We start from the raw sequence: 26,907 nt of genomic DNA on the forward strand, positions 1-26,907 counted from the left end.
TTTTTAAACTTTTCTATTCTATTCTCTTAATGTCTTAAAATCTACATATTTTGCATGATATTTCTTAAACAAATTAATGAATTAAATTATACAATTTTTTAAAGAAAAATGTAATATTTATATATTAAATTTACATCTTAAAACTTAAGTAAAAAGATTAATAAAAATAATCGTAAAAATATATTTTTTTAAATTAAATAAAATATATATCTTATTAAATAGATTACAAGATAAACATATATGTTTACCAAGGTAAAATTTTTCCATCATATTGTATAAAACAACCTGTATGTTTTTCAGTTAATGTATTTAATGTTTTTAAAATGTTATTAACACTAGTATCAATATCCATGGGCGCCCCGTTACCGCCCATATCTGTACGCACCCAACCAGGATGAAAACATGCGACGAGGATTCCATCTTGTTTTAAATCAATGCTCATTGATTTTGTAGCTGCATTAAGTGCTACCTAAAAATAAGATAAATATTATGAAATATCTTATAATATGAATTATAAGATAATTGGTAAATTTCTTTATTATGTTATTCAGACTATATATGACTATAAATATGTTACATTATATGTTAATTGAAATAAAAAAAATATTACCTTACTGCATCTATATGGATAATATCCACCTTCATTATTTTCAGCAATACTTCCAAGAATTGAAGACATGTTAATAACTGCAGCTCTATTAACATTCATTTTTGATTTGTCTGCAAAATTATTAGATGCTATTTTCAACAATGGTAAAAATGCCTAAAAAATTATAAAAAATTAATTATTAATTTATAATTAAAAATGTATAAACTAAAATATACTGAATCTAACATATAAAAATAATATTTAAATTATACGAAGAATTTTATAAAATTAAACTATTTTATAAATAATAAACTATTTATAAATATTTTATAAGGAAGGAATAAATAAAAATTTTAATAATTTTCATTAAGATGAAATATATTTATATATATAATTTAATATATATATATAATTTTTTTATATAATTCTATAAAAAATAAATGATAAACAATTAGTTTTTAAATAAAATGTATAAATACTTAAGTTTTAAAATATTTTTTTAATATTATATTTTCTAAATATAAAAATAATGCTTAAAATAAATTTAATACTTACTTTTGTTAACATAATTGGCGCTATTGTATTTACATAAAATTGTTTTACAAGTTGTTCTTCTTTGACAAGACCGAGTCTTGTAAATTTTGTACTTATCCCGGCATTATTGTATAAGACATTTAATCCTGCTTTGCCTACTTTTTCGCTTACGATTTGTACTAATTTGTCGTAATCTTTAGTATTTGTTACATCTTAAAAAAAAAAAGAAAAAAAAAGTAATAAAAATTGTTCAATTTTCAAACTGTATAGATTACAATTAGATTAAAAATATGAATTATTTACTATTTTTTAAATATAAAGTATAACAAATTTTGCTAATATTATAAAATAATAAGAAATATATGATCAAATAATATATATAACAATTAATTTCTCTTTGCAAATTTATTGAATTTATTGTTTATGATGAAATAAAAATCACATATATATTTTTTAAATAATCATCTTTAACAATTATAAATGATCTGATAATAGTTATTTTTGAAAAATGAATATATGTATATTTCTAAAAATAAAATATGATCTTTAAAATTTTAATCTATATTTATAATTAAATTTAATATTTTTATAGATGACTTTAAACTATTAAGTATAGTACTTTAACTATAGTACAGTTCCATTTACTATAATAATAGTTCTGGTCAATAGATTTATATTTTTGATAAAGCAATTGCGAACAGTATATTTGCTATTTTTCGTGTTCAATTTTCAAAATAATCTTGAAATAAAAATTGATTTTGGTATTTGAATTGGTATTTGATGCAAAATTGTTTAATCTCGACGATTTATATTTAGTTTCATTATAATTAAATAAATGTAACAGACAAATGTAATAAATATTGGTAAGTCATATTTTTTTCTTTACTTCTTTTTATTTATGATTTTATTAAATTCATATTATGTAAGATACTATTTCCTCATTTTTAAAAATTCTATTAAAAAAAATTTGTAAATTATTTGACAATTTTTTTAACAATAAAAAAACATAACTGAATGGAACAATGAAAATGATTTATATATATATATATGTAGTTTTATTATGTGTTTTAAATCATATATATATATATATATGTATATATAGACATATTAAAAAATTAATTAATATATATATACATACAAGATTGATTAATTAATTTTTTAATTTCCTACATCTAAAATTATAGTTAATATTTTTTACATTTTATTTTTAAAAAATTTTTTTAAAAAATTATTTTAAAATTTAAAATTATTTTGTTATATAAGTTGTTTAAATACATTAAATATCAAATTTCATTATTCAATCAGAATGAATAACATTTCATAATTCATTATCAGATATATTAGATATCATAGTAAGTACGTATCAATATAATTCAAATGAAATTCCAATTTTTTTCAATAACAGTACACAAATTTTTACTCTACAAATATAGTTTATTGCCTCTTCGATCATCAATCTGAATTTCTTCTATTTTTGTACATTTCAATATGAAATCTAAGAAAAAGATATCGTTGTGTCTTAATTGTCGGAAAAAATCGCAAACCATGGATTCAGATTTAAGTGATCAAGAAACAGAAGATTATGCGAAATCTTTGAATAATCTTACGGAAGAACAAAATAATTTAACAGGTAATTTTTTTATATTATATTTATTATTATAAGATTTTTAGAAATTACAATATAAAAAAGATATAAAAAATTTTTTATATAGATATTATTTTATTTAGATCTTTTTTAAAATTTTTATATATTTTATTATTATTTAAAGATTTTATGTGACAAATGATAAAAGAGAATAGTTTTAATAAAATCATTTCGATATTTCACAATTTAAATCTTTTGAAAAAATCTAAGATAGATTGATTAATCGTGAAAGATTGATTAAAGTGAAGTTATTGATAACATATTTTTTTAATACGAATGATAAAGATAAAATATATTGTTTAAAGAACAATTAAATATAATAATATAATTTAATAAAATTTAATAAAATCTTTTATATTTATTATATTTTATTATATTAGATATTATAATTTAAATTAACATTAAAAATTAAAAATTCACTTAAAAAGTTGTTCATTTATTCATTTAAATTGTTTTTGAAATACGAAATAATTTTTTACTTTAAATTAATAAATTAAATTGTTTAAAATTAGAAAATATTCACAATATCTGAAGCACCGAACTTTTTTTTAAATAGTGATTTTTTCATTACTTTTATTCATAAAAATTCCTATAGATTACAAATAAAAAGTATGAGTTACTAATATGTTGCTTACGAAATAATACTGAACACGTGTTATATGTCACCAAATTATGATATAATTTTTATGATATAATTATGACTGAATTAATTTTGAATAAATAATATTTCTGTATTTTATTATTTTTGATTAGATATAATAATTAAAATAAGAAATAAAAAAATGTAAAATAATTGTAAGTAGTAACTTTAATTCTTTTACTATAATTTTTTTTATTAAATATTTATAATTTTATTTTATTTTTTAAATATTTATTTTATTAATATAAAATATTTTATTACTATAAAAATTGTATTAAAATTGTATTAAAATATTTACATACCTATTTCGATGATATGAATATTTTTTGATTTCTCAGCTAATGTAGTTAATTCCTGAAAGAAAAAGACAAATTCTAAGATAATTGCTAATTATTTAATGAAATATTCTAGATATCCTTGAAATTTTACAATATATAATTTAAAATTCATGAATTATTTCAAACAATCACATAATCCTTAACTAAAAAAAAAAATTATTTAAAATAGATCAAAAAATACTAATATATGAAAATAAAAAGAGTTATTTCTAAGATAAATATAAAACGAAAAATTTTATACAATAAATTCTTGTATGTATATAATAAAAATTATTTGAATTTTCTAGAATTTGTATTAAACTTTTTCTGAGAACCAGTTTTTAAAATCTTTTCATAACGAAATCTACGGTGACTTGCAACGAATGTTTTCTTGCATAATTGTGTGACATACAATGTATGAGTTACTAATATAAATTGGACTTGAATCTATGTGTGTGTGTGTAGTAACCATATAATAGATGGCGGTAAAGGACTCAAGTAGGCGTCAGTTCACTTTTGTCTTTTAGTTGTAAGAAGTCGTTCGATTAAGTGCTGTATGAAACGGAGAACATTCCTTACAGAGAAAAAGCATTAGTTATTCCTTTTATTTCTACATTCCTTTGTAACGTGAATATTAAAACGAATATTAAAGTGAAACAATGCCACCAATTGGTAAGTCCAATTTATAAATCGAATCCGGTTATTGCATAATGTCTTTCATTTACTTGTGACCAATCTTACCCTTGCTTTATTCACGTCTCGGCAAGTTGCGAAAATATTTTCTGGTGGTTGCGACTGTTTCACTAGGTGTTTCACAAAACCTAAACCAATTCCACGGTTGCAGCCCGTGATCAAAATTGACTTCATTATACGTTACAATTATCTTCTTGGATATTTTTCTTATAATTCTCCAATTACTATTGTATTCCGCGAAATCTTATTTTATATTGTGAAACACGAGTGTCATCAGGGTGACGTCACGTGGCCGTGAGCGGCTGGTAATAATCATGGCGACGTTAACGTTGCTCACGAGGCTTGTGACATTTCGTTCCGCTCACGCCAAATTGCTCGAGTTACCGTGGTCGACATGTAACACTTTTCCTTATGGAAGGACTGCAATGGCTTGCATGTGCTGTGAGTTTCAGGATTCTGTGATTTGTAGATGAAAACACGATTTAGTTTTATTAACGTTATGTAAAATCTATCTATTTGTATATTGACAACCGGTAATTATATTAGGTTAAAAATAATTCAGTTGAATTAATATGATTCTGTGATTTGTTTGAAGATTCTATTAATTGACGTACGATTTGGTCGATAGTTTTATTTTTAAACAGTTTCATCACAATATAGTTGTATATTTATGATAACAAAAGTATTACATAACCTCATTCTTATAATTATTTTTATATATATTTGAAAGTTTAAAATTAAATATTGTTTTATTTGTTTGTTGTAGCTGATCAAAAATTCATGTATGATCTGATTGTTATTGGGGGTGGATCAGGTGGTTTAGCAGCAGCTAAAGAAGCAGTGAATTTTGGTGCAAAAGTTGCAGTTTTAGATTTTGTCACACCCTCTCCACGAGGTAGCACTTGGGGTCTAGGTGGTACATGTGTAAATGTTGGTTGTATACCAAAAAAATTAATGCATCAAGCAGCTTTGTTAGGAGAATCAATTCATGTAAGTCTTTTATTTAGTATAGTATAGTAGGTTAATTATTTTTTATAATTTAATAATATTTTAAATATTGAATTTTCATATTTCTAGGACTCAGTATCTTATGGTTGGCAGTTACCAGATCCAAAAACTATTAAAAATGATTGGGAAGCATTAAGAACAGCAGTACAAAATCATGTAAAATCTGTAAATTGGGTTACACGAGTAGAGCTCAGAACAAAGTTAGCATTACTTTATTTTTATTTCTGAAATATAAAATTTGCATTTACTCATTCATCTTATTATTACAGAAAAATCGAATATTTTAATGCACTTGGTTATTTTAAAGATCAGCATACAATATTAGGAAAACTGAAAAATGGAGAAGAAAAAGAGTTTACAGCTCAAAATATTCTGATTGCTGTAGGTGGTAGACCTAGGTATCCTGATATTCCTGGTGCTTTAGAATATGGTATTACCAGTGATGATATCTTTAGTTTAGAAAAAGCTCCGGGAAAAACACTTATTGTTGGTGCTGGATGTATCCTTTTTCTATAAAAAATATTAATAATTCTAATTTTTATTTTTCTATTTATATTATTGTATATAATTTTTTGTAAAACTTTAAATATAATATGAAATATATATACAAATTTTCATCAACATTTCTCATCAAATCTTCATAAACATTTCAATACAATTTTTTCTTATAAAAAAAATTTTTCTTTAATAAATGAATAGATATTGGTTTAGAATGTGCTGGATTTTTAAATGGTTTAGGTTATGATGCAACTGTAATGGTACGTTCAATTGTATTACGAGGATTTGATCAACAAATGGCAAGTACTGTTGCCCAGGAAATGGAAAGACGTGGTGTACACTTTATTTATGAAGCTAAACCATCAAAAATTGAAAAGCAAGCTGATGGCCGACTTCTTGTACATTGGGTGGATAAAGTATGTGTTGATAACATATCTTATAATTTAAAAAAAAAATAAGAATTAATATTTAAATTATTTTCATATAACAATCTTTATTTTAGGATAGACAAACACATCAGGATACTTTCGATACTGTTCTTTTTGCTATTGGTCGCAAACCGCTCACAGAAGAATTAAAACCTGAAAATATTGGTCTTAAACTTGTTCCTGAAACTGCAAAAATAGATGCAATAGATGAGCAAACAAATGTTCCAAATGTATATGCTGTTGGTGATGTACTTCATGTGAGTTTTAAATTTTCAATTTTTTCAACAATAGATTTCTTTCTCTACTTTATTACAATTTATATTTAATTTTATACATTATTCAATATGTAAAATTATATTTAACTTTATATTATTATTAAAATATATCATTATAAATTATGATATTATATCATGATATTATAAATTACTAAAGTAAAATTATTATTTATAATTCGTAATTATTTGTAATTCTTCTTGTGTATTATAGAAAAAACCAGAGTTAACTCCTGTTGCTATACATGCGGGTCGATTATTAGCAAGAAGATTATTTGGAAATTCGACGGAACAAATGGATTATGTGAATGTAGCAACAACAGTATTTAGTCCTTTAGAATATGGTTGTGTTGGCCTTAGCGAAGAAGCAGCAATTGCTATTCATGGAAACGATAAAATAGAAATTTATCATGCATATTATAAACCAACGGAATTTTTTATACCACAAAAAGATGTTTCTAATTGCTATTTAAAAGTTATTGCTTTTAGAAATGGTGATCAGAGAGTACTTGGCATGCATTTTATTGGTCCTAATGCTGGTGAAGTGATTCAAGGTTTTGCTGCTGCTATTAAGTATGTATTTAATTTTTTTTATATTTTGTATATTAATTACTTAGTGGTTTATTAATTTTTTTTTATTTTTTCAGGTGTAATTTAACATTCCCAAAACTAAAAGATACAGTAGGAATTCATCCAACAGTAGCAGAAGAGTTTACACGTATATCTGTAACTAAACGTTCTGGGCTTGATCCTAAGCCACAAAGTTGTTGCAGTTAAAATATACATAATATTAGATTTGTTGCATTGCTAATATTTGTGAATATTTTTGAATATGATGGATAACGAATGTGCTTATTGCATTGATCGTTCGCTCTAGAAGTAATTTTCTAATCGAAGATTCTTTTAACTGAAGATACTTTTTATTAAATGCAAGTTGGAGAGAATTCTTCGAATATTACAATATTTTCAATATGAAATTAGAAAGCAATGTAGAACACATTGCGCTGTATGAAAAATTTGCTTCCTTTGGAGCACAAATAATTAATAAGAATATAATCTACATTGTTTTACAATACTTACAATAATTTTTATAAACATAATTTTTTTCAAATACATCAATATATTCTCATATGTATATTCAAAAGAAAATAAATAAAAATAAAAATATTTATATGTTATTAATTTATTCGATAACATTTAGAATAATATTTAAATAAAAAATTAAATAATAAATTATTGACAATAAAATTTAAAGCTAAAAATGCATCAATTATTTTCAATTTTAATAAATATATTATCATATCTATAAAATTTTTAATTTTAAATATTTTAAATATTTTCACATACTATTTATAATAATAGCAATAAATACATGATTAATTATTATTAAAAATATAAAAACTCTTAATGACAATACCTTCTAATTATTTCAATTTTGGTTTTCAGTACTATTATATTTGTAATACATTTGTAATACATTTGTAATACATTTATATATGATAATACGTGAAAATAGAAAATTTATGTATTAAAATATATATAAATATATATTTCTTTTTTTTTTCAACTTTCTAAGCTTATTATATAACGTTTCTTACGTTGTTGATTTTCTTTTTTCCTTAATATATCAGGAAGGCCACATCGTGGTGATGCCATTAGCTACAACATAATTTTCTTCAAATGAAAATTTCTAAAAGAAATATGTCGCAGTCTATGTTCTATAATCGAATAAATATTTTAATTACATTGTTTAATTATTATTTTTAATATTAATTAATTGAAGTATTTTTATATATATATAAAGAACGTTTCACTGTCAAAATCGTTCATGAATATTAATGTTCTGTATATAAGAATATCAGATATAATAAAATTCAAAAAATAAATTTTAAATGCACCTCAAGTGTTGCGTTGTCCAATTGACCAGTGATTGGAATATTTCCAAATTTTTGCAAAGTTTTCACTGCATTTGTTATAGCAGTTTTTTGATATAACGCATCCGAATTAGCGATTCCACTTTCCAAATATCCATACTTTTTCATAAAATCTATCTACAATATTATTTATAAATTTTTATAAATAAAAGATACATGATATTTTTGAGTAAATTTAAAGAAGAGATTTTAAATAGATTTCAAATGATAATTAATCATTAAATTTAAAAAAAAAAAATAAACAGTTGTTTTGATCTTTCTATCAAATGAAATATTTTCTAATAAAATTGTATTTTTTTTTTACCTACCGCAGACAAAGATGACGAAAAATTTTTAACTACTGAATCAATAGGTATTGATTCACACTTTCTCAGAAGAAAAAAGATATAGAAGAAAATATAAAATAACTCCATGAATGTAATATTTCTTTTTTTTTTTTTCAGATTATCTATTTCATTGAGCAATAATATTAAGCAATAAAGAAATATATTCTTTTAAAACTTCACCAACATTTTCAATGTTTTAATGCTTTAGGAGCTTCTTTCATTGATCAAGAATTAAACCAGTTTAATGATTTTTTCACACAGCAGAGACTTCAGCAGATTGATAACGAAATTGATAATGTTGCTTGACCTTTGCTTGTAATTATGAAAATTTATAAAAACACAATTATTCAACGAATAATTACTTTTTTAAATAATTACTTTATTTTTAATCATATAAAAATAAATGATAGACAAAATAATAGAAATCATTACTACTGATGAAACAATTTTTTTTTTTGTATATTTAGAATGAATTTTTTAATGAATAATGTAAATTAATTAATCAAATTTTTTGTAATCACAGAATCATACAAAAATGAAATATACAATATATATGTATATATTGGAAGTGTAATATAATTATAGAAAGGATTATTATTTTATAAAGAATTAAATTTCTTATTTCTAATTCCCAATTAAAAAGTAAAAAAACAATTTCCACTTGAACCACCCTATAAGACGTAATTATGCAATTATTTGCTAATTTCATATCATACGAATTGAAATGTTTTAACATAACAAATCAATCAAAATGAGCTCGGAATTTTCTATATCAAAAGGAGAATATTCAGAATATTCTACAGAAGAGGAAAAAAGTGAATATGATGATAAAATAAAATATGAGGAAGAAGATAAAGAACCCATCAAAGAATCCAATCTTTGTCCATTTGTAAGTAATATAATTGTCTCCAAATTATATGAAAAAAAAAAATTAAATTAATAATTATTTTATGTATATAATTTTAATTATATACTTATTTTCAGGAATTATTATGGAGTGTCGGATTAAATTCAGACGTACCTCTAATAAATTTAACCACGAAAAATCGTACGCTTATCGCTTACTCCTGTTCGCATATCGTAATAATCTATAACTATGAGACTAAAGAAGCTTTAAATCTTCAAGGTCATGTAAGAATTTATTTTTTTTTTTTATTATACTATATATATATATATATATATACATTATCTTTTTTTTCTTGTCTGTAAATAAGTAAAGTGTAAATATAAAATTTTACAGAAAAATACAGTGAGAACATTATCGACATCGATGGATGGGAAATGGTTACTGTCTGCAGATTTTGAGGAGGATTGTGTAGTTGTTGTTTGGGACACTGAAACTGGGTATAAAGTTTGAAATTAATATAGAAAAGTAATAATTGTAAATTATAAGATAAAGGAATTTGATATCATGAAACTATTTTAGAATATAATATAATTCAATTATTAATGTTAATAAAAATATATAAAATATTCATTGTGACAATCTTGCCAGGATTTTTAAACTCATGATCAATAACGACTTGATTTCCTTCTACAATCTATATTTTTTTAATAATATTAAATACGTACGTGATATTAAATGTATATAAAGAAAAAAAAAAAAAGAAAGAAAAAGCTAAAGATATTCTTTTCTAGCGTACCAATCTCTACTCTATTCAATCCACACGGTGATCAAAAAATGACAGCGGTCAAAATTAGTCCAAATGCTAAATACATAGTGACTGTTGGAAATGAATTTCACCAAAAGGTTCATTTTTGGCTATGGACATACGGGAAAGATAAACCTGATAGTTAATGTTATACTTACTGCATTCTAATTAAATTTTATTTAAAATTTTACAATTATTGAATATTATTATTCATTCAATTCCAGTTTCAGAATTTTCTTGTAATTATTACAAAGTGTATGTAATCTAAAATATAGGAATCAAAATCATATCTCAAAAATCATGGAAACATAACTGGAGAATCTCCAGTCAATGAATATTTTCATATTTTTGGGACACCCTATAGTTATCAAAAATTTCCAAATTTGTCTTTTTTAGAGTCTGTAGAGATAACTGAATTTGACACGAATAGAATAAAAGAAATAGCATTCAATAACGATTGCTCGGAAGAATTTGTTCTAATTGCCGATTATAATGTTGTATTTTTTAAATGGGTTAGTACAATTTCATTCTTCTTTTATCTCTTATTAAAATCATTAATATTCGAGTAAAATAAAATAAAATATTCCTAACAAAAAAAAAAAAAAATATAATGTGGATAATTTTGAGATTTAATTGAAGATTTTCAAATTTTCTTAATAATTTCTCCATACGAATAAAGAATAACCTTTATGAATTTTTAGGAGCAAGAGGAATTGAAATTTTACGTACCACAAATTTTGGGCAAGATACGACGATACGGGATCTTCAATTGCTCTTGTTTTATATCTAAATCACTGCGAGTACTAACAGCTACAACATACGGTAAAAAAAAAGAATAAAATAATATTGTATTAATAATGATTATTAATTAATATGTATTAATAATGAAAATTAAAAAATTAAAGATAATCAAAATTCCTGATGAACGATATTTTATCGATATTTATAGGATATGTCGTTGTTTGGGATATTTCTGCTGACAAAGATAAAACTAAGAGTATTGCGAATAAAAACAAGGAAAGAAAATACATCAAAAGTGTCAAGTTAGAGAAAAGTAGTATTTTGGTGATAGTGTATAAGAATGGGTATATTTTTTCAGTACATAACACACATAATTTCAACATTACAATATAGCACAGAGTAAATAATAATTTAATTTTAAGGTAAACATATAATGATAATTATCGTAGGAAGATAGTGACGGGATCTTTAAATGGACGCATCACTTTCTATGATCAAGATTTAAAAATACTCTATTGGTGTGAACATGAACTTTTGGATGGTATACGATCGATAAGTTTCGATTTTTCATCTTCATTATTGGCTCCTGCCTGTGAATCCGATTGTAAGCATTTATTTGCATTTTAAAAAAAATATTTTAGAAAAAGATTTTAAATTCAAATAAATAAAGGACGAACCGTCGATAAGTACGCTCTCTAAATAATTCTTTAGCACGATGATTGTCTAATAGCAATGATTGTACATTTTTCATACAATTTTTATCAATTGTTTGTGAAAAATTTTTACAAAAATCGTTCGTTTAATTTTTAACAACCAAAAATCTTATAATTTTATTAAAAATATAAAACAATAAAGAAAAAATTGAAAATGGTGTGAAAAATAAAAAAAAAATTAATATAATAATATGAATAATATAAAAAAAAAAAAAGAATAAGTGGAAGAATTTTATTTTATAGTCGAATACGATGAAGAGGAGTACGAAGAGAAAGAAGAAATGGAAGATTTTTTTTCAGAAATCACGTTAAATGGTGCTCCCCCCGTTTGCAATAAGAAGAGAAAAGAATTTACAGAAAATTTAAAATTGAAATATAATAAAATGGTGGATAAAATTCCATCGACATTGACTGTGAACTTGGAAATATTACCCAAGAAATATTATGATAAAGTTCCAAAAAAACCTATGATACCTACCGAAGCTACAGTACGAGGTGCTCCTTTCTATTTCAATAATTTCTTTATCAGTAAGTGTTATTCATCACATTTATTAAATTCAATAAATCATTCAATAAATATTAATATTAATATGATAATATGTATTGATTATATTTTATTGAAGATTTTTATTAATATCTTTTTAAAAGGTTGTTTGAGTGGAACAGTTGCATCAATAGAAATTCCAACATTCAAGTGTCGATTTATTTTTCGGTATACAAAAGTTGCGATTTTAAGCTTCGATGTACATCCTCGAAGGTATTTATAAAAAATTTGTTTAATTCGACGATTCTCCTAATTTTTCTTTTATTTTTATTTTAATTCAATTAAACAAAACAAAGAGAGAGAATAATTTTTAATTTTTTGAATTTGAATTTCAATAAATTAGAAATTGAAAATTTTTTTCTGTTATCAGTATCATTGTTTCATTAAAAAGATTCTATAAAAAAATAAGTGATTAAATCTGTTTTTCGTGGATTATAGTTTTTAACAATAATATTAACATTAACATTGTTCTTTCACAAGTAATTATGTAGTCACTGGTGATGCAAATGGTTACATGTGCTTATACGATTATGAGAAACGTAAGATCATACTACGGGAAAAAACTCCACCTTTTCCAGATTTTCGTCCAGTGATGGATAAACAAGTAAAAAGTGGACACATAATTTATATCACGTGTCCATTTAGCCACGAGGGACTGAATGGTATTACAGCGTTAAAATATTCCCAAATAGGTATCCAATTGTTATTGTAATATAAATTTTAATATTTTTTTTTTCTGGATAAACTATTGTCATTATCAACGGATCAATGAAATTGTACCGATCATTATTTTCCAGTTTCGAAATTTTAATGTGAGATGTCGCTAGTATTCCATTCTCATATAATAAACGAGAGAATATGTAATGAAATATACATAAAATATTTCAATTTAATACATATAGTCACATTTGATCTTGAAAATATGAATAAAAATATAAATTTTTATGCTTTATTTTCTTTTTTCCGAATAAACTATCGTAATGGATCAATGAAATCGTACGTAAATAGATCAATTATTATGTTTCCAGTTTCGAGAATTTTTAATCGCAAAAATAGTGAAATAAAAGGTTTCGAAACGTTTTAAATTTCGAGCAAAGTGTCGCTAGTGTCCCATTCTCGTGCAACAAATAAAAGATATATAATAAAATGTATACGAAATATTTCGATTTTAGGTGACATACTCGTGTGTGGTCTTGAAAATGGAACGCTTTGGATGTTGCATCCTATCACTTTGGAACCCATCGATAAAAATCCTTACAAACATTCCATGCAATCAATTCATAAATTGGCTTTCTCAGACTGTGGGGAATATCTGGCTTATGCAGTAAATAAACACATGATAATTGATATTCATTCCTAATCATATTTATCATATAAATCCTCGAACTAGATAATTGTTATTATAATTTCTAAAATGAAAATGAATAAACTTTTTTTTTTTTCTTTAGGATAACACATTGGTGGTAGCAGTATTTAAGAAGAATCATAAAAGAACTAGCAACGATGATAATATATGGAACTTCATTGGAAAATATCGTTCGCACAATGCAGATATAAAAGACATACTTTTCGGTCCAGCTACTATCGAAAGTATTGTATATCGATTATTTTCAATAGCAGAAGACAAAACTTTAATTGAATACAATCTTAAAGATAGGTAATTTAAAATATCATATTTCATTTGTAATTAAATCCTAAACATCTCGTCCATTTTGTAGCGGCCCATATCCTGTTCCGGGTTTGAAAATACTTGATGTTTATAAAATCGAAAATGATGCTATACCTTTTTGCCTCGAATGGTACCCACATTTGGGCATTGAAGGATTTCTGGCGTATTCTACTTCCGAAGTAATATAATATTTTGATTGACTTTCTATAATAAATTCTAAAACTTTAATTATTTAAAATATTTTAAAAAATTAATTTTTTTTTTTTTTTTTAATTAATTATCTTTCCAATGCATAATTTCTGAGAAATAGCAATTTATTTTTGCCTTGATCAAATCATTTCCAAATAATTGTTATATTTCATACAATATTTATTATGCGATTACAGTACAAATTTAGATTGCTAAACGATATGACGAAATTGATTCGAGGAACGTTTATGGGACCCCTTTATGGTTCACCGGTTAAACAGATCAAGGTAATGAATTATGCAGAAAATTATGAAATTATGTGTTTTAATTAAAAATATTTTTACAGATATTATCTAGTAAAGATTTCAAAGCTCTTAAATACATGGTATTTGCAACTGATAAAGAAATAGGTCTTCAGATACTTCCCTTTGATGGAAATCCTTACAAAACTTTAGGGATGATTGGACATCCGCATAAGGTATGTCAAGAAAAACATTGTAACGAAAAATGATCATAATGACACTTCAACAAACGAAGTAATTTTATCAATCATGAATTTGCAAACTTTATTACACAGTATATACTTATACTTGTTTTATTATAAAATTAGATTATATTTAAAAATTGCCATCCACAGAAGTCTAATTTTAATAGATCACACATATATGCGTTAATACTAATGGAAACCTTTTGTTCACTTCTGGTTACAATGATCCATCTATATTAATATGGAAAATAAAATACAAGTAAGCCTTATAACAATAATGAGAAAATTCTGTTTATTGTTAAATATATTTTTAATTTTAATTATTCTTGTTCAAAAATGCATAAAAATAAATTTGCCTTCCTTTGCCATCAATTGATTTCATTATTATATTCATTTGTAATTATATATCTTTGTAAAAATTCATTTCACTTACTTTTTCTTCAATAGCTGCCATTACTTATTTTATTCCTTTTAACAGTACAATTTTTTCTCAAGGTCTGTTGATGTGTTAGCACATCTAGGAGGCAAAGGTCTCTCACCATATTACTGTTTGATAGAAGGTGGTAAAAATGGTTGGCTTATTAAAGAGATGCAAGACCTGTTTTATTACTCTCAAATTTTGCACCAAGGGGAGAATATAACGAGTACCAGAATAATATCCGACAAGGTGAACATCAACGAATTGCCAAGCCTTATGCGTTCCATTGGATATTATCCAAGTAACGAGGAGGTAATAATTCTTCATCCAATCTTCGCTCGATCATACAAAAATTTCTATACTTCTCTGATTATTATTCTTTTATTTAACATTTGATCAATTGATCCTTTTCAGATAGAAAATTTTATGGGGGAGGTCGCATACAGAGATTACGCGGAGACCGGCAATTTGGTCGATAATATCAATTTTGAAGATTTCGTGAAGCTTTATATAAATCATCGCCCATATTCTGGGATTTCTAAGAATAAAATATTGGAAGCTTTCAGAATATTTTCAAATCAATTGCACGAAGATGATCCATTCTTGACTCGTGATCAATTCATGAGGTTGTTGCTTGGTCATGCTCCTTATACCATTATAAAGAAACATGAGATGCCTTTTGGTTAGTATATTTTCTATATTTTTTTCCCTAGAAAACATTGTAATATTTAATATATTATTTCATATGTTCTCTTTTATTATTTCAATTTTTTTTAAATATATATATGTGTACACATATTTTTTTTTTTTTTTTTTTTAGGAGAACCATTAACAGTTCAAGAAGCATTTACATATATGAAGTTTCTTATTGGATTTGAAGAAAATTTTGAACAAATAGATTTTGAACACGAAACATCAATGTCCCTTGATTTCACGTTCTTGCCAGAGGTATATATCTTTCAGAGATTTTTTTTAACGTATAATTATTATTTGATGATATAAATCATGTTTGTTGTACACTGGACCAAAAAAAAATCATAGATGCATAATATTTTATTACCGATATTTATTATTATTATTATTTTTTTCTTTAATATACATTACAGCTTAAAAAAAGAAAGAAATAAGTCTTCTTATATAAAAAGATGATTTTTTAATTTTTTTTTTTTTTTCTTTTTTCTTAAAATGAACAAATATACAAAAGCCAATTGATCCATACATAAGCGCATTAAATGGATATTAAATATTTACATCTATCTCGATAGAAAGTAAAATTAAAAAAATTGATACAATATGAAAAAATATATTATAAATTATCAATTATACATTTATTTATAATTACTTGACTCTATCGTTAATTGATAAGCTTTTAAATACAAAATCCGATCAATCCGTTTAACGATCAAAGATAACAGAAAAGAAAAAAATTCCTATGATATTTTAAATTTTAAATTTTCAAATAAATATCCTAAATAGAATGGAGCACGTGAAAATTGCTAAACAAGTATGATCATCGGATATATACTAATATATACAGTTTTACAATAGAAGCTCATACATACGTGGGGGGGGGGGGGGGGGGGAATAGATAAATCTTGAATAAATTTGCCATTAATGGTACAGAAAAAGAGGAAAATAATGATTTAGGCTCGCCGAAAGTAATGTATTATTATTTTACAATACAGATGATATCTTACAAATATTTCATCACGGACATCTTGGGTATTGAATTTCCGGAGGAAACGAGGGCTGACGATGATCTTAATTAATCTGTATTTTGCATTGCTGGCACATTAACATTAATTATCATTACCATTACTAATTATTTTATTTTACCATTATAATGTAATGCGAGTTCTATTAAACATGTACGAACACTAACGTATTTATCCATGTTTTTTTCAAAAGTGTTGAATGAAAAAAAAAAAAAAAAAAAAAAAAAAGAATCAACGTTTCCAAAATTAGCTAAGATTACATAATACAAATTTTGTCCGACATGGTGAATTAAAATCGAAGTAAAAAAAATAATTCTTGATTGACCATTCATTTCTCCTATATTCCTGTCTCAAAGATTCGAATTAATGGTTATATAATTTGATGAGTTTTACAGCGAATTTCGCGCGTAGAATAAAATAATTTTGATTGATATAATTAATTAATAAAATATGATAAAGTCGAAATACAAGTTATCAAAATTTAAATCGGTAAATTTTATTTCTTTTACAAATGAAATTTCTTTTCGCTCGTATTCCATTGCACGCTTATAATTTTTCCGTTTTCACCGGATTAATCTCGATTAGATTAAAATATTATATCGAAATTGGAAGAAGAAGAGAGAAAAAAAAAAAAAAAAAAAAAAGTGATTAGCGCTCGATACACATATATCGTTAATCGATCTCGATAAAGTTGCTACAAGTTGTACAATTATTTCGTATATAAATGTTTGAAAGTGATATTACGACGAAGTAAGTAAGAACTAGACTAGAGAAACGATAAAAATATCAACCGATTCATTATTTAACTAAAATGTGAAACATATATATATATATATATATATAAATATATATATAATGAAAAAACTAGATAGAAATTGGAAAATTTATTTTTCCACTGATGATCGTAAAGAAATTAATAAATGAATGCGTTTTATAACGGATGTGATAATTATAAAAATTTTAGAAAATTCAGGCGATTCAGAGAAAGAAAAATAAAAGGGTAAAACGAAGAAAGGATGGACAAAGATGGTGATTTTGAACGAGACAATGCAAAGAAATCGCGAAATACACGTACATATTTCGGGACGATTATGAACAGAATGGTGGGTCGTCGAGAGAGAGAGAGAGAGAGAGAGAGAGAGAGAGAGAGAGAGAGAGAGAGAGAGAGAGAGAGAGAGAGAGAAAAGAAAGAAAAGAAGTGATCGTCTTACAAGAGGCATAGACACCGCCAGCAGTGCCGACAGTCCTATTAGCCGCGACATCACACGATTTCGAAAATGATGAAACACAGCCCTCCCCTCACATACTAGGCTTAAAGAATTCTACGACGTGGCCTAGAAAATTTCGCTCTATATAATGCTATACTTTGCCTATCGGCTACACTAAATTTATACACCGCGCATGTTTTGTCATTTAAAAGAAGTACAAACAAATGTACACAAAAAACCTTACTTCATTGTTATAAATTCTAAGGCATATTTACAGTTATATACAAACATTTCTTTTTTTTTGTAATTATTATTATTATTATTATTATTGTTGTTGTTGTTGTTGTGTTGTTGTTGTATCGGCTTAAGAAAAATATCAATGTGAAACAGTATGTATGATTCATTTGTTTACCAAGAAGAAAGAAAGAAAACGCTGAGAATAGCGATGGCTACTCAATTCTCTCCCACTTCTGCTAGAATTTTTTTTAATTCCTGTCCTTTCAATTCATATTCGAATATATAATCAAAGATTATTGCTATTAAAATTACTCTTAACCGTGCAACAATTTTTGAAAAGCGATAAGCAATTCTAAAAATATAAATATTTGAAAAATAACAATGCCTTTTAAGAGACTTGAAAATTATTTATATGCAATCTGTGTGTTATTTTTTGTATCTAGATACTTACAAAGTCATAGCAAGGATGAAATTAATTAATTTATTGAATATTAAAAAGAAAATATTTAATTATAAAAAAAAATTTAGAGAAGATATTTAAAAATTATTTAAATAATTAAATCAAATTAATTTAAATCGATAATCATATCGATAATATTTTAATGAAATAATTATAATGATGAAGATGATTGATTAACGAAGTTGAAGTTGACACTTTTAATTTTCTGTAAAATTCAAATTCATGATGGAAAATAATATATATATATATTATATAATTTATATAATATATAATATATATAAAACTGTGTACAACAATAACATGAATGTTAATTTTACAAAACTTTCAATTTTTTGTTTTCTATTAAAATATTATAATAGTTAATTATAATAAGAAAATTGAATCTTATTCTAAGATTTTAATCTGTTCAAAGAAGATTTCTTTTTAATTCATAAATAATGTATTTCATTTACATGATTATTCAATAATTTTTCTTATAAATATTTTTAACTCCAATTAGAAATAACGTAATTGCTATGACTATTTGTTCGCATAGAAAGACATTTAATACAAATTCAATATTTCAATGATGTATCATATATTTCTTATATATTCCTCCATTGCGGGTTAACCTTAAACCCTAATGTTTTTAATTTTAATCTTAAAAAAATTGCAATATTGGAACGTTTCAAGTCTCTAGAATTCGTCAAACCATTAAATAAAAGACCATAAAACAATATTTTACACTTTGAACGATATTCGAAGCGATTCTCGAACATATCCTCGTTAAGTTACTTAAAAAAGTTTTAAAAGACTGAGAAATATAGATATAGCTAGATAGATAAATAGATAGATGATAGATGAATAGATAGATAGATGCCGAATATATGTGTGTAAGAGAGAGAAAATTGAATATCCATTGTCAAGAATGGCTAGACAGAAATTTCAACACGCAGACACGACCCGCTGCTATCAGTCAAAATAGTCCTCGTTTTGCACGATTCCATGCTTCTTCCGACAGTCTGGACAATACCATTTGCCTTTCGGTGGCACCATAATACCGACACATTCGAAATGAAACCACTCGATACGACAGTCCTCGGCATCACAGGCTATCATTTCCGACACTTCGTCGTACGGACACTGACAATAACAATACAAATTAACCGGTCGCTCTGGTGCTGGTGGATTACTTTCCGTCAAATGAGTCTGCATCTGTTGACTGGATTCTACTTCAGAATCGCTGGAATCACTGCTACTATCCGCAGGCTCTTCCGACTCGGTTGGAGAAGCAGTGGTGACCCCTACATTCTCAGGCTGATTTTCCATCGGTCGGTAAGCCATATTTTTCCCGCCAAAAGGTAATCTCGGTGGCAATGTTTTTACAGTCGATACCGGCGTGAAAGAAGGCGTGTCTACTTTTCTCCACTTTACTGTGGGCTGTTTTTCTACTTCGTCGTCACTGGAATCGCCGTAAAATCGTTTCGGTATTCGTTTCCGCTTCGATGACCGCTTATTCTCCGCTTCTGAACCACTTCCTCCCATATTTTGCCCTATTATCCCCGCTTGAGATTCGACACCCGCATTCATACCGTGCACATCGTTCGTAGACATATTTGACGTTATATTCGATTGCATCAACGCTGGCGAAGAAGCCGAGTAACCCGGATTATTTTGGTAAAAAGCTTTAGGAATGTTTAATTTAATGGATTCGACAGTTGGCGTCGCATTACGTTGTTTTGCTTTTTCCCCTTTCTTCCGTTTTTTTGTTTTCACTTTTTTCTTTTGTTGGGACTGATCCTCCTCCGTGGCGGCGGGTATCGCGTCCGGGGAAGGGACCGTAATATCCGTATCCGTCAAACCGTTATTCAACGGCATCGTTGATTCCGTAGATGCTGGAGCGACCGCAGCAAGAAGCATTAATTGATTTCGTTTCTCCGCGAGTAATTTGTTCGCAAGTTGTTGCGGATGTTCGTCATAAAAGTCCTCGTCCGTTTCCGTTTCCTCGGTTTCTAAATCAGATTCTCTCAATAAAAGTTGCGGTGGACAAACCGGCTCTGCAGGAACTGACGTCGATCCATTCTTATCTGGAGAAACTTCCTTGTTCTCAAGCTCAGTTTCTGCCCCTTGTGTACCTTCTTTTTCCTTTTTCCGTTTAGATTGTTTTTTCGGCGAACCTTCCGAAGTAGAGCTATCCGAATCAGAACTACTGCTAGAACTAGAAGAACTGCCGGAAGATGAACTGCTACAGCTACAATTTGTCCCGCAGGAACAGCTGCTCGAATCACTGTCACTCGATGAATCACTCGATGACGTACTTCCACCTTGTTTCTTTTTCTTCGGACTTTTTGCTTTTTTCTTATTCGGATCGTCTTCGTTGGTGTTTTGTATCCCGTTACTATCCAACGGACTTGTTTGCATTTTGTTTAAATAATCTTGGTCCCCTTGGCTTAAGTTCGCTTCTTCTTTGATGTTCGCTTTTGACGGTGCATCCTTTTCCTTTTCTTTATCCGACCATACGACACAATAATCGTGATCGGCTAACACTATACTCCTTAGGAACGCTACGTCGGTCTCTGGCTCTTGTTCTTTGATTGCAAAATTATTGGTCGATTCTTTCATCTCTAAACTAGCTGCATACGTTTTAAAATTATCCCATATACCATCCATGATTTCCGCCCCTTGCTTTTTCTCTTCTTCATTTTGTTCAACTTCTACTATACTCTCTGCAACAGGTTCAGAAGTCACGATTTTTGATTGATCCGGAGATATTGCATTTTCTTCGGTTGGTTTCACCTTTTCAGCATTCTCAGATTCTTTAGCCTCTTGCTTCTCTTCCTCAGAATCTGTATCACTTTCAGAAGATAAGTTCAATGGTGGTAGATCGTAAACATCAACAACCTTTTTCACAGGTTCTTTAGTTTCTTTCGTTGACTCAGAAACATTTGTATTGCCATCATTTATACCTAATTTTTCTTTATCTAATTTTTCTTCATTATTCGCCGGTTGTTGATTCATTGTTTCCGTCAAATTTGTACTAACTGGTGGTGGTTCTTTATGAGCATTTTCATGTTTGGTCAACAATTTTCGAGAAATGAAACGCTCGGAGCATTCGCTACAAGCATACGGATGATCTCCGGAATGTAATCTTTTATGCACTTTCAATGCGACAGCTCGTGAAAAACTAGAATTACATTCTTCACAAACAAAAGCTGTAGGTGGTATACAAAAGTGATAAATATGTGGCCACTTTTTTTGCAAACACTTTTTACATAATACACTTTCTGTTCCATGCTTCCAAAACAAATGTTTCGTGATATCTGGTTTGTTTCTATATGCAATACCACATCTATAGCATAAATGATGAAGTTTATGTTTCCAAACATGGTTGGAAAGACGCTGCTGATTTCCAGTAGATTCTAAGCAAACATCACATGCATGATGTCTTTTACGTAAATGTACCATTAATCTAAATGCAGATGGAAGATTTGCCATAGGACAAAGACAACATCTGTATCTGACATTAATATTTGGAGAGTATGTACCAGGACATAAGTGACAAAGTAATTCGCTATAACTATAAAAAGTGGATTTACACATAATACAAATTAAAATTGTCTTTTGATGCATCTTTCTGTTATGTAGATAAAGTTCTTTATGTATGGCAGAATGGAATCTACAATGAAAGCATTCATATGTCCTTACATTTGGAATATTATATGTACCATTTGTGCTACTATAAGAATCTAAATTAAAGAAATGAGAATCTATTTCATCAAGAGACTTTTTTACTCTATTAATAAATTGCTCTGGTTGAATAATTATGGCAGGATGTTGAGGTTGAAATTTATGTTCTGCAAGTACATGTAATCCTAATTGTTTACCATTGACTGCTATATGACGTGCGTGATTACAATAAACGCAAAAAGGACTGGCTGCTTCTATACAACGTTTTAATAAATCTTCTATCTCTATACTATCTAAGGTACCATCAACATTAAGATCAATGCAAGGAACATCCTCTCCAGCCAAAATTATCCCATCACTTGGCTGCACTTGAGATTGTGTTGAAATCTCAATCTGATTTTGATTGTTATCTTTTGTGTCTTCATCTTGTTTTCCATTTATATCTAAATTAATTGTCTTTTCACCAGCAATTTCAATTTGATTTTCATTATTTCCAATATTTATATTTGATTCAATTTTAATTTCTGTTTCTGTTTTACATTCATTATTTTCTTCAACTTCTTCAGTTTCTTCAGGATTACTATCTACTACTGCCAATTTGAAACTATCAGAATCGCTGTCTTCATCATTCACTTGATAGTTATTACTGTTATCTCTTTCCTCTTCAAAAATTTTAGATTCCTTTTCTTCTGTTAATGAACTTTCCGCATTATTATTTTCTTCTGATTTTCTATTAATATCATTTTCTACACTATCATTATTAGTTGCAACAGAAAATTGAGAATTTTTATTAGTACATATTTTTATAACCAAACTTCTATCAGAAGTTTCACTGGTATTGAATGATACTGAAGACTGAGATTCATTGGGTGCATCAAAATTTTCTTTGTTATCATTTTCATAAATTTTTTCTTTGGACTGGAGATCAGATATATTTGATTCATGTTGAGGACTAAATAATGATCTACTAACTGGACTATGCACAGGACTTTCAGATATATGAGATTGAAAATCTTCTGTTTTTAATACAGTTTCTTCCATTTTGTCTTTCACTATATTTTCTTCCGCTTCTTGATTTACAGAATTTATATCATTTATCTTATTAGTATTAGTTTCTTCAGTTGAGCTTAAAGATTTTGTATCAAGTTTAGCTATTTCATTAGAATCCATTTCTGATTTATCAGATGCATTCAATGAATTAACTTCATCTTTTACATTTTCTTTCTTATTTTTATCATCAAGATTTTCTATATTATTTGTACATCGTGATACTTCCATAATAGTTTCTGTTACACTATCGTATGGCATATTATGGCTGGGTGAATTAGTAGAATTTAATTCTGAATTACTTTGACAAATCTTTTTCTCATTTGTTTCTTCCTTTTCTTCATTAGATTCCTCAATATATTTTGAGACTTCCATTATAGTTTCTGAAATAGTATCTTTAGCTATATTTTGTGTTATTAAGTTCTGAGAATTCTCATCCCTGTTTAATGTTTCATCGGTTACTTGGCTCTCATTTGACTGAGATACAGCAACTTTGTTATTGGTCTTTTTTGAATGAATTATTTTTTGTTGATTTGACATATTATCTTCCATATGTTTAGATCTATTATTTTTTATTAATTTTCTTGGGACAGTCTTATTTTCACTATTTACATCCTTATCAAATACATTAGTTGATATTACCCCTGTTTGTGTAGTAGGTGGTAAACCAGAATTTATTTCTTTATTAGTTTCAACAGCTAAACTGCAAGTACTTGCATGTGAACCTGTTTGTCTACATAGTGTGCATATAGATGTAGTAATATCTTGTTTAGATGTTGGTGAACAAAAATGATTATAAAAATTATCTGTTTCTGAAAAAACTTTCTCACATGTGCAACAAACTAAATAACACGATCCTTTGAAAGCACCATAAAAATCTTCAACAGATGTAAACGCCATTTCTGGAACACTATGTTTTTTTATTAAATGATGTGATAATCTTTCAGCTTGACCAAACATTCCAAGACAAAATAAACATATATGACGTTTATGTATATCTCTCATATGTAAAAATAAATTCCAATTTTCAAAATATGTGCCACATGCTGCACAAAGATAAACTTTTCTTGTAATTTTAAAATTGGGAGAATGTGGCACTGTAGATGATTCTGATGTGCTGGGCATTGGTGTCATTGTGGAATTGCAAGAACACGAACTTTGTTTTAATGTAGAACACAAATTTGACGATGATTGACACTTTGAACACTTATTTTTTGATGAAGGTTGAAGACCCAAATATTGTGCATATTCTGTTATTTTGCCTCGTTTGATTTCTGCCCTTTTTTCTTTACTACTCTTGGATGAGACATTAGAATGCGGTGATTGTTGTTCTTGCACTATATTTTTTAATGTATTTGTTTGTGTTTCTTGAGCTTGTGCCAAAATACGCTTTTTAAAACCTTTAAACACAATTTTTGATCCTGTACTGTTATTTTTGCTTGGAGAATCTTTGGTTGTAATAGAATTATATTGCAATAATTGCTTTTCTTCTTCTATTACATCAGTATATGTGTTGTCAATAGATGACTTCAGTGAATTTCCAATAGAAGTATCTTTAAGTTGTTGTTTTCCCAAAATGCTCCACATATCCATAACTTTACTTTCACCATCTTCATCTTCCATAATAACACTGCTTGGCTACAGTGATATTACCTGCAACACATAAAATAAATTTTAACAAAAAATATTCTAATAATAAAAATATTTTAATAGAAAAGAAATACTTTTTCACATTATAATTAAATTTATATAAAATTATAACAATTTTTTATAAATATAATTTTTATAAATGATATGAAATTAATAAAAAAAAAAAAGATTATAATATAATGAAACGAATGTCATAAATTATTTTAAGCAAATAAGTAACTACAGCATCAAGTATTTTATCAAATGTCTAAATTATATATTAATTAAACGAAAATTAGAAATAACGTTTTATAATAATAATATTATTATAAATTTATAAAGTCACTTATTTATATTTATTTATCAAAAATCTTAATTTTTTAAGAATATAATTATAAGAATGAGAACAATTAAATATTTAAAATCATTTTATGTATGATTCAAACTATTATATGACAATTTAAAAAAGTAAACAATATAATTGGCTTCAAAAGACAACCCATAAATTTAAAAACATTATATATTATTCAGATAATAAATCAAAGAAAATTAAACTTTAGGTTTAAATTATACTTGATAAGGTAAATAAGCAAGTAATATAATACCTCTGATAAGGGTATTACAAAATTGAGCACATGGTATGACATGCAAGAAGCCCTTCGCAGTGATCATCACTCCACGATGACACAGCCCCAAAGTTCCCACAAAAACAGTTTACTACGACGAAATTAGTGTCAAAATAAGACGAATGAAAGTACACACGAAGCCAGGATGCCGTAGTAACAAATTTCAGCAAAAAAGTATTGCTGTAAGCTTTTGTTGCACATAAGAATGATCCCAGTGCAACGAGGGTTGCATACCTTCCGGTAAAATCCGGCTTGAACGAATCTCTTGGAATTACGAAAGAGCGTATGTGGTTTATAAAATGTAAACGATAAAATTGAACGCTCTTGAAGTGGCACGAAGTGGAGCACCTTAAGTGGATCGTCGCGATCCGCGCCGAAAAGGTTAGTAAAATGGCGTCATATCAATGAGTACAGCTCTGTCCGTGCTTCCAACACATCCCCAGTGATGCCACCTTTTGTCATGTTCCACTGTAGTTTGCAATAGAAGAGGTTAGGCTAAAACCATTGAGAGAAACAGAGACTGCAGTAATTCAGTTTTGTAATAATCAGTATAGAACTTCGAATCTTTCTTGGAGAATGTGATTTGACTTGAGCGCGAGTGCGTTGTTGCTTGGCCCACGGCTGTTGTGCAAAAACTCGAAACACGAAACGACGGCATCTCTCGTGGACGTATTCATATACGCCCAACGTAGTGCCTGTGATACCCCCCACTCTAACTCTTAACCTGTGCCAGCAACTTGAAGCGTTAAATTTCGGTTAAAGTCGATTTATTTCTGCGCAAATACTTAAATATTATCAATATTGTTTTAATTTTTATCAAATTGTTGATAAAGTAAACTAATTTAAAATGAAAATTTCTTATAATTATTTTTTTTTAACTATTTTTCTTATTCCATACATTTACTCGAAATAACATATTTAATATACAAATCATTAATAAAATGTATTTATTTTATACATATATTATATATATATCTTATACTTTTTATGCAATGTGAAAAGAAATAAAATAAATTTTTTAA

At 26.8% G+C, this 26,907-nt stretch overlaps 5 protein-coding genes across 11 annotated transcripts; 2 read left to right on the forward strand and 3 right to left on the reverse strand.

Annotated features, from left to right (window-relative positions):
• Positions 1-181: 181 nt before the first annotated feature.
• On the reverse strand, positions 182-4,695 carry LOC724327 (C-factor). Of its 3 annotated transcripts, none has more exons than XM_001120148.5 (5): positions 4,467-4,695; positions 3,711-3,762; positions 1,145-1,335; positions 611-763; positions 182-469 (listed from the first exon to the last, which is right to left on the reverse strand). In XM_001120148.5, the coding sequence occupies exons 1-5, from the start codon at positions 4,590-4,592 to the stop codon at positions 245-247; spliced, it is 747 nt and encodes a 248-aa protein (XP_001120148.2). In that variant the 5' UTR covers positions 4,593-4,695; the 3' UTR covers positions 182-244. The 3 variants fall into 3 exon arrangements, with proteins under 3 accessions (XP_001120148.2, XP_006563352.1, XP_006563353.1); XM_006563289.2 differs by lacking the exon at positions 4,467-4,695 and adding an exon at positions 4,138-4,218; XM_006563290.3 differs by lacking the exon at positions 4,467-4,695 and adding an exon at positions 3,838-3,887.
• Positions 1,784-7,806, forward strand: Trxr-1 (thioredoxin reductase 1). Of its 3 annotated transcripts, none has more exon segments than NM_001178025.1 (9): positions 1,784-1,986; positions 2,557-2,753; positions 5,185-5,408; positions 5,496-5,626; positions 5,696-5,925; positions 6,126-6,340; positions 6,427-6,609; positions 6,839-7,197; positions 7,272-7,794. In NM_001178025.1, coding segments are annotated over 8 exon segments (1,614 nt in total). In that variant the 5' UTR covers positions 1,784-1,986; positions 2,557-2,611; the 3' UTR covers positions 7,402-7,794.
• Positions 7,807-8,116: 310 nt separating this feature from the next.
• LOC102655811 (matrix metalloproteinase-24-like) lies at positions 8,117-9,245 on the reverse strand. Of its 2 annotated transcripts, none has more exons than XM_016912778.2 (3): positions 8,867-9,245; positions 8,523-8,675; positions 8,117-8,283 (listed from the first exon to the last, which is right to left on the reverse strand). In XM_016912778.2, exons 1-3 carry the CDS (start codon positions 8,969-8,971, stop codon positions 8,188-8,190), a joined length of 354 nt encoding a protein of 117 aa, XP_016768267.1. In that variant the 5' UTR covers positions 8,972-9,245; the 3' UTR covers positions 8,117-8,187. The 2 variants fall into 2 exon arrangements, with proteins under 2 accessions (XP_016768267.1, XP_006563350.1); XM_006563287.3 differs by having other exon boundaries at positions 8,274-8,342.
• Positions 9,246-9,723: 478 nt separating this feature from the next.
• On the forward strand, positions 9,724-17,656 carry LOC413693 (cilia- and flagella-associated protein 251). The gene is made up of 20 exons (XM_026446264.1): positions 9,724-9,765; positions 9,869-10,015; positions 10,125-10,235; positions 10,470-10,679; positions 10,812-11,048; positions 11,238-11,358; positions 11,486-11,621; positions 11,727-11,881; positions 12,639-12,747; positions 13,012-13,226; positions 13,707-13,858; positions 13,983-14,191; positions 14,253-14,382; positions 14,590-14,679; positions 14,739-14,870; positions 15,047-15,138; positions 15,375-15,609; positions 15,712-15,979; positions 16,118-16,245; positions 16,983-17,656. Exons 1-20 carry the CDS (start codon positions 9,724-9,726, stop codon positions 17,064-17,066), a joined length of 3,003 nt encoding a protein of 1,000 aa, XP_026302049.1. The 3' UTR covers positions 17,067-17,656.
• A 791-nt stretch (positions 17,657-18,447) lies between these two features.
• On the reverse strand, positions 18,448-26,732 carry LOC100576321. Of its 2 annotated transcripts, none has more exons than XM_026439503.1 (2): positions 26,120-26,732; positions 18,448-25,283 (listed from the first exon to the last, which is right to left on the reverse strand). In XM_026439503.1, the coding sequence occupies exon 2, from the start codon at positions 25,251-25,253 to the stop codon at positions 19,869-19,871; it is 5,385 nt and encodes a 1,794-aa protein (XP_026295288.1). In that variant the 5' UTR covers positions 25,254-25,283; positions 26,120-26,732; the 3' UTR covers positions 18,448-19,868. The 2 variants fall into 2 exon arrangements, with proteins under 2 accessions (XP_026295288.1, XP_026295289.1); XM_026439504.1 differs by having other exon boundaries at positions 25,865-26,732.
• Between the last annotated feature and the right edge of the window lie 175 nt (positions 26,733-26,907).

The sequence above is a fragment of the Apis mellifera genome, linkage group LG1 (assembly GCF_003254395.2).
Source record: "Apis mellifera strain DH4 linkage group LG1, Amel_HAv3.1, whole genome shotgun sequence".
Classification (NCBI taxonomy): domain Eukaryota; kingdom Metazoa; phylum Arthropoda; class Insecta; order Hymenoptera; family Apidae; genus Apis; species Apis mellifera.

Coding starts and splice junctions, on each gene's coding strand:
- LOC724327 (XM_001120148.5), bottom strand. CDS start 4,592: ATGAAGTCAATTTTGATCACGGGCTGCAACCGTGGAATTGGTTTAGGT. Junction 3,763..4,466: donor GAGACGTGAATAAAGCAAGG/GTAAGATTGGTC, acceptor TTTTTCTTTCAG/GAATTAACTACATTAGCTGA. Junction 764..1,144: donor CGCCAATTATGTTAACAAAA/GTAAGTATTAAA, acceptor ATAATTTTTTAG/GCATTTTTACCATTGTTGAA.
- Trxr-1 (XM_006563201.3), top strand. CDS start 4,733: ATGGCGACGTTAACGTTGCTCACGAGGCTTGTGACATTTCGTTCCGCT. Junction 4,860..5,184: donor TGCAATGGCTTGCATGTGCT/GTGAGTTTCAGG, acceptor TGTTTGTTGTAG/CTGATCAAAAATTCATGTAT. Junction 5,926..6,125: donor ACTTATTGTTGGTGCTGGAT/GTATCCTTTTTC, acceptor ATAAATGAATAG/ATATTGGTTTAGAATGTGCT.
- LOC102655811 (XM_016912778.2), bottom strand. CDS start 8,971: ATGGAGTTATTTTATATTTTCTTCTATATCTTTTTTCTTCTGAGAAAG. Junction 8,676..8,866: donor TTTCGTCATCTTTGTCTGCG/GTAGGTAAAAAA, acceptor ATAATATTGTAG/ATAGATTTTATGAAAAAGTA. Junction 8,284..8,522: donor TGGACAACGCAACACTTGAG/GTGCATTTAAAA, acceptor ATTATGTTGTAG/CTAATGGCATCACCACGATG.
- LOC413693 (XM_026446264.1), top strand. CDS start 9,724: ATGAGGAAGAAGATAAAGAACCCATCAAAGAATCCAATCTTT. Junction 10,236..10,469: donor ACACTGAAACTGGGTATAAA/GTTTGAAATTAA, acceptor TGATATTAAATG/TATATAAAGAAAAAAAAAAA. Junction 14,680..14,738: donor CACCGGTTAAACAGATCAAG/GTAATGAATTAT, acceptor ATATTTTTACAG/ATATTATCTAGTAAAGATTT.
- LOC100576321 (XM_026439503.1), bottom strand. CDS start 25,253: ATGGAAGATGAAGATGGTGAAAGTAAAGTTATGGATATGTGGAGCATT.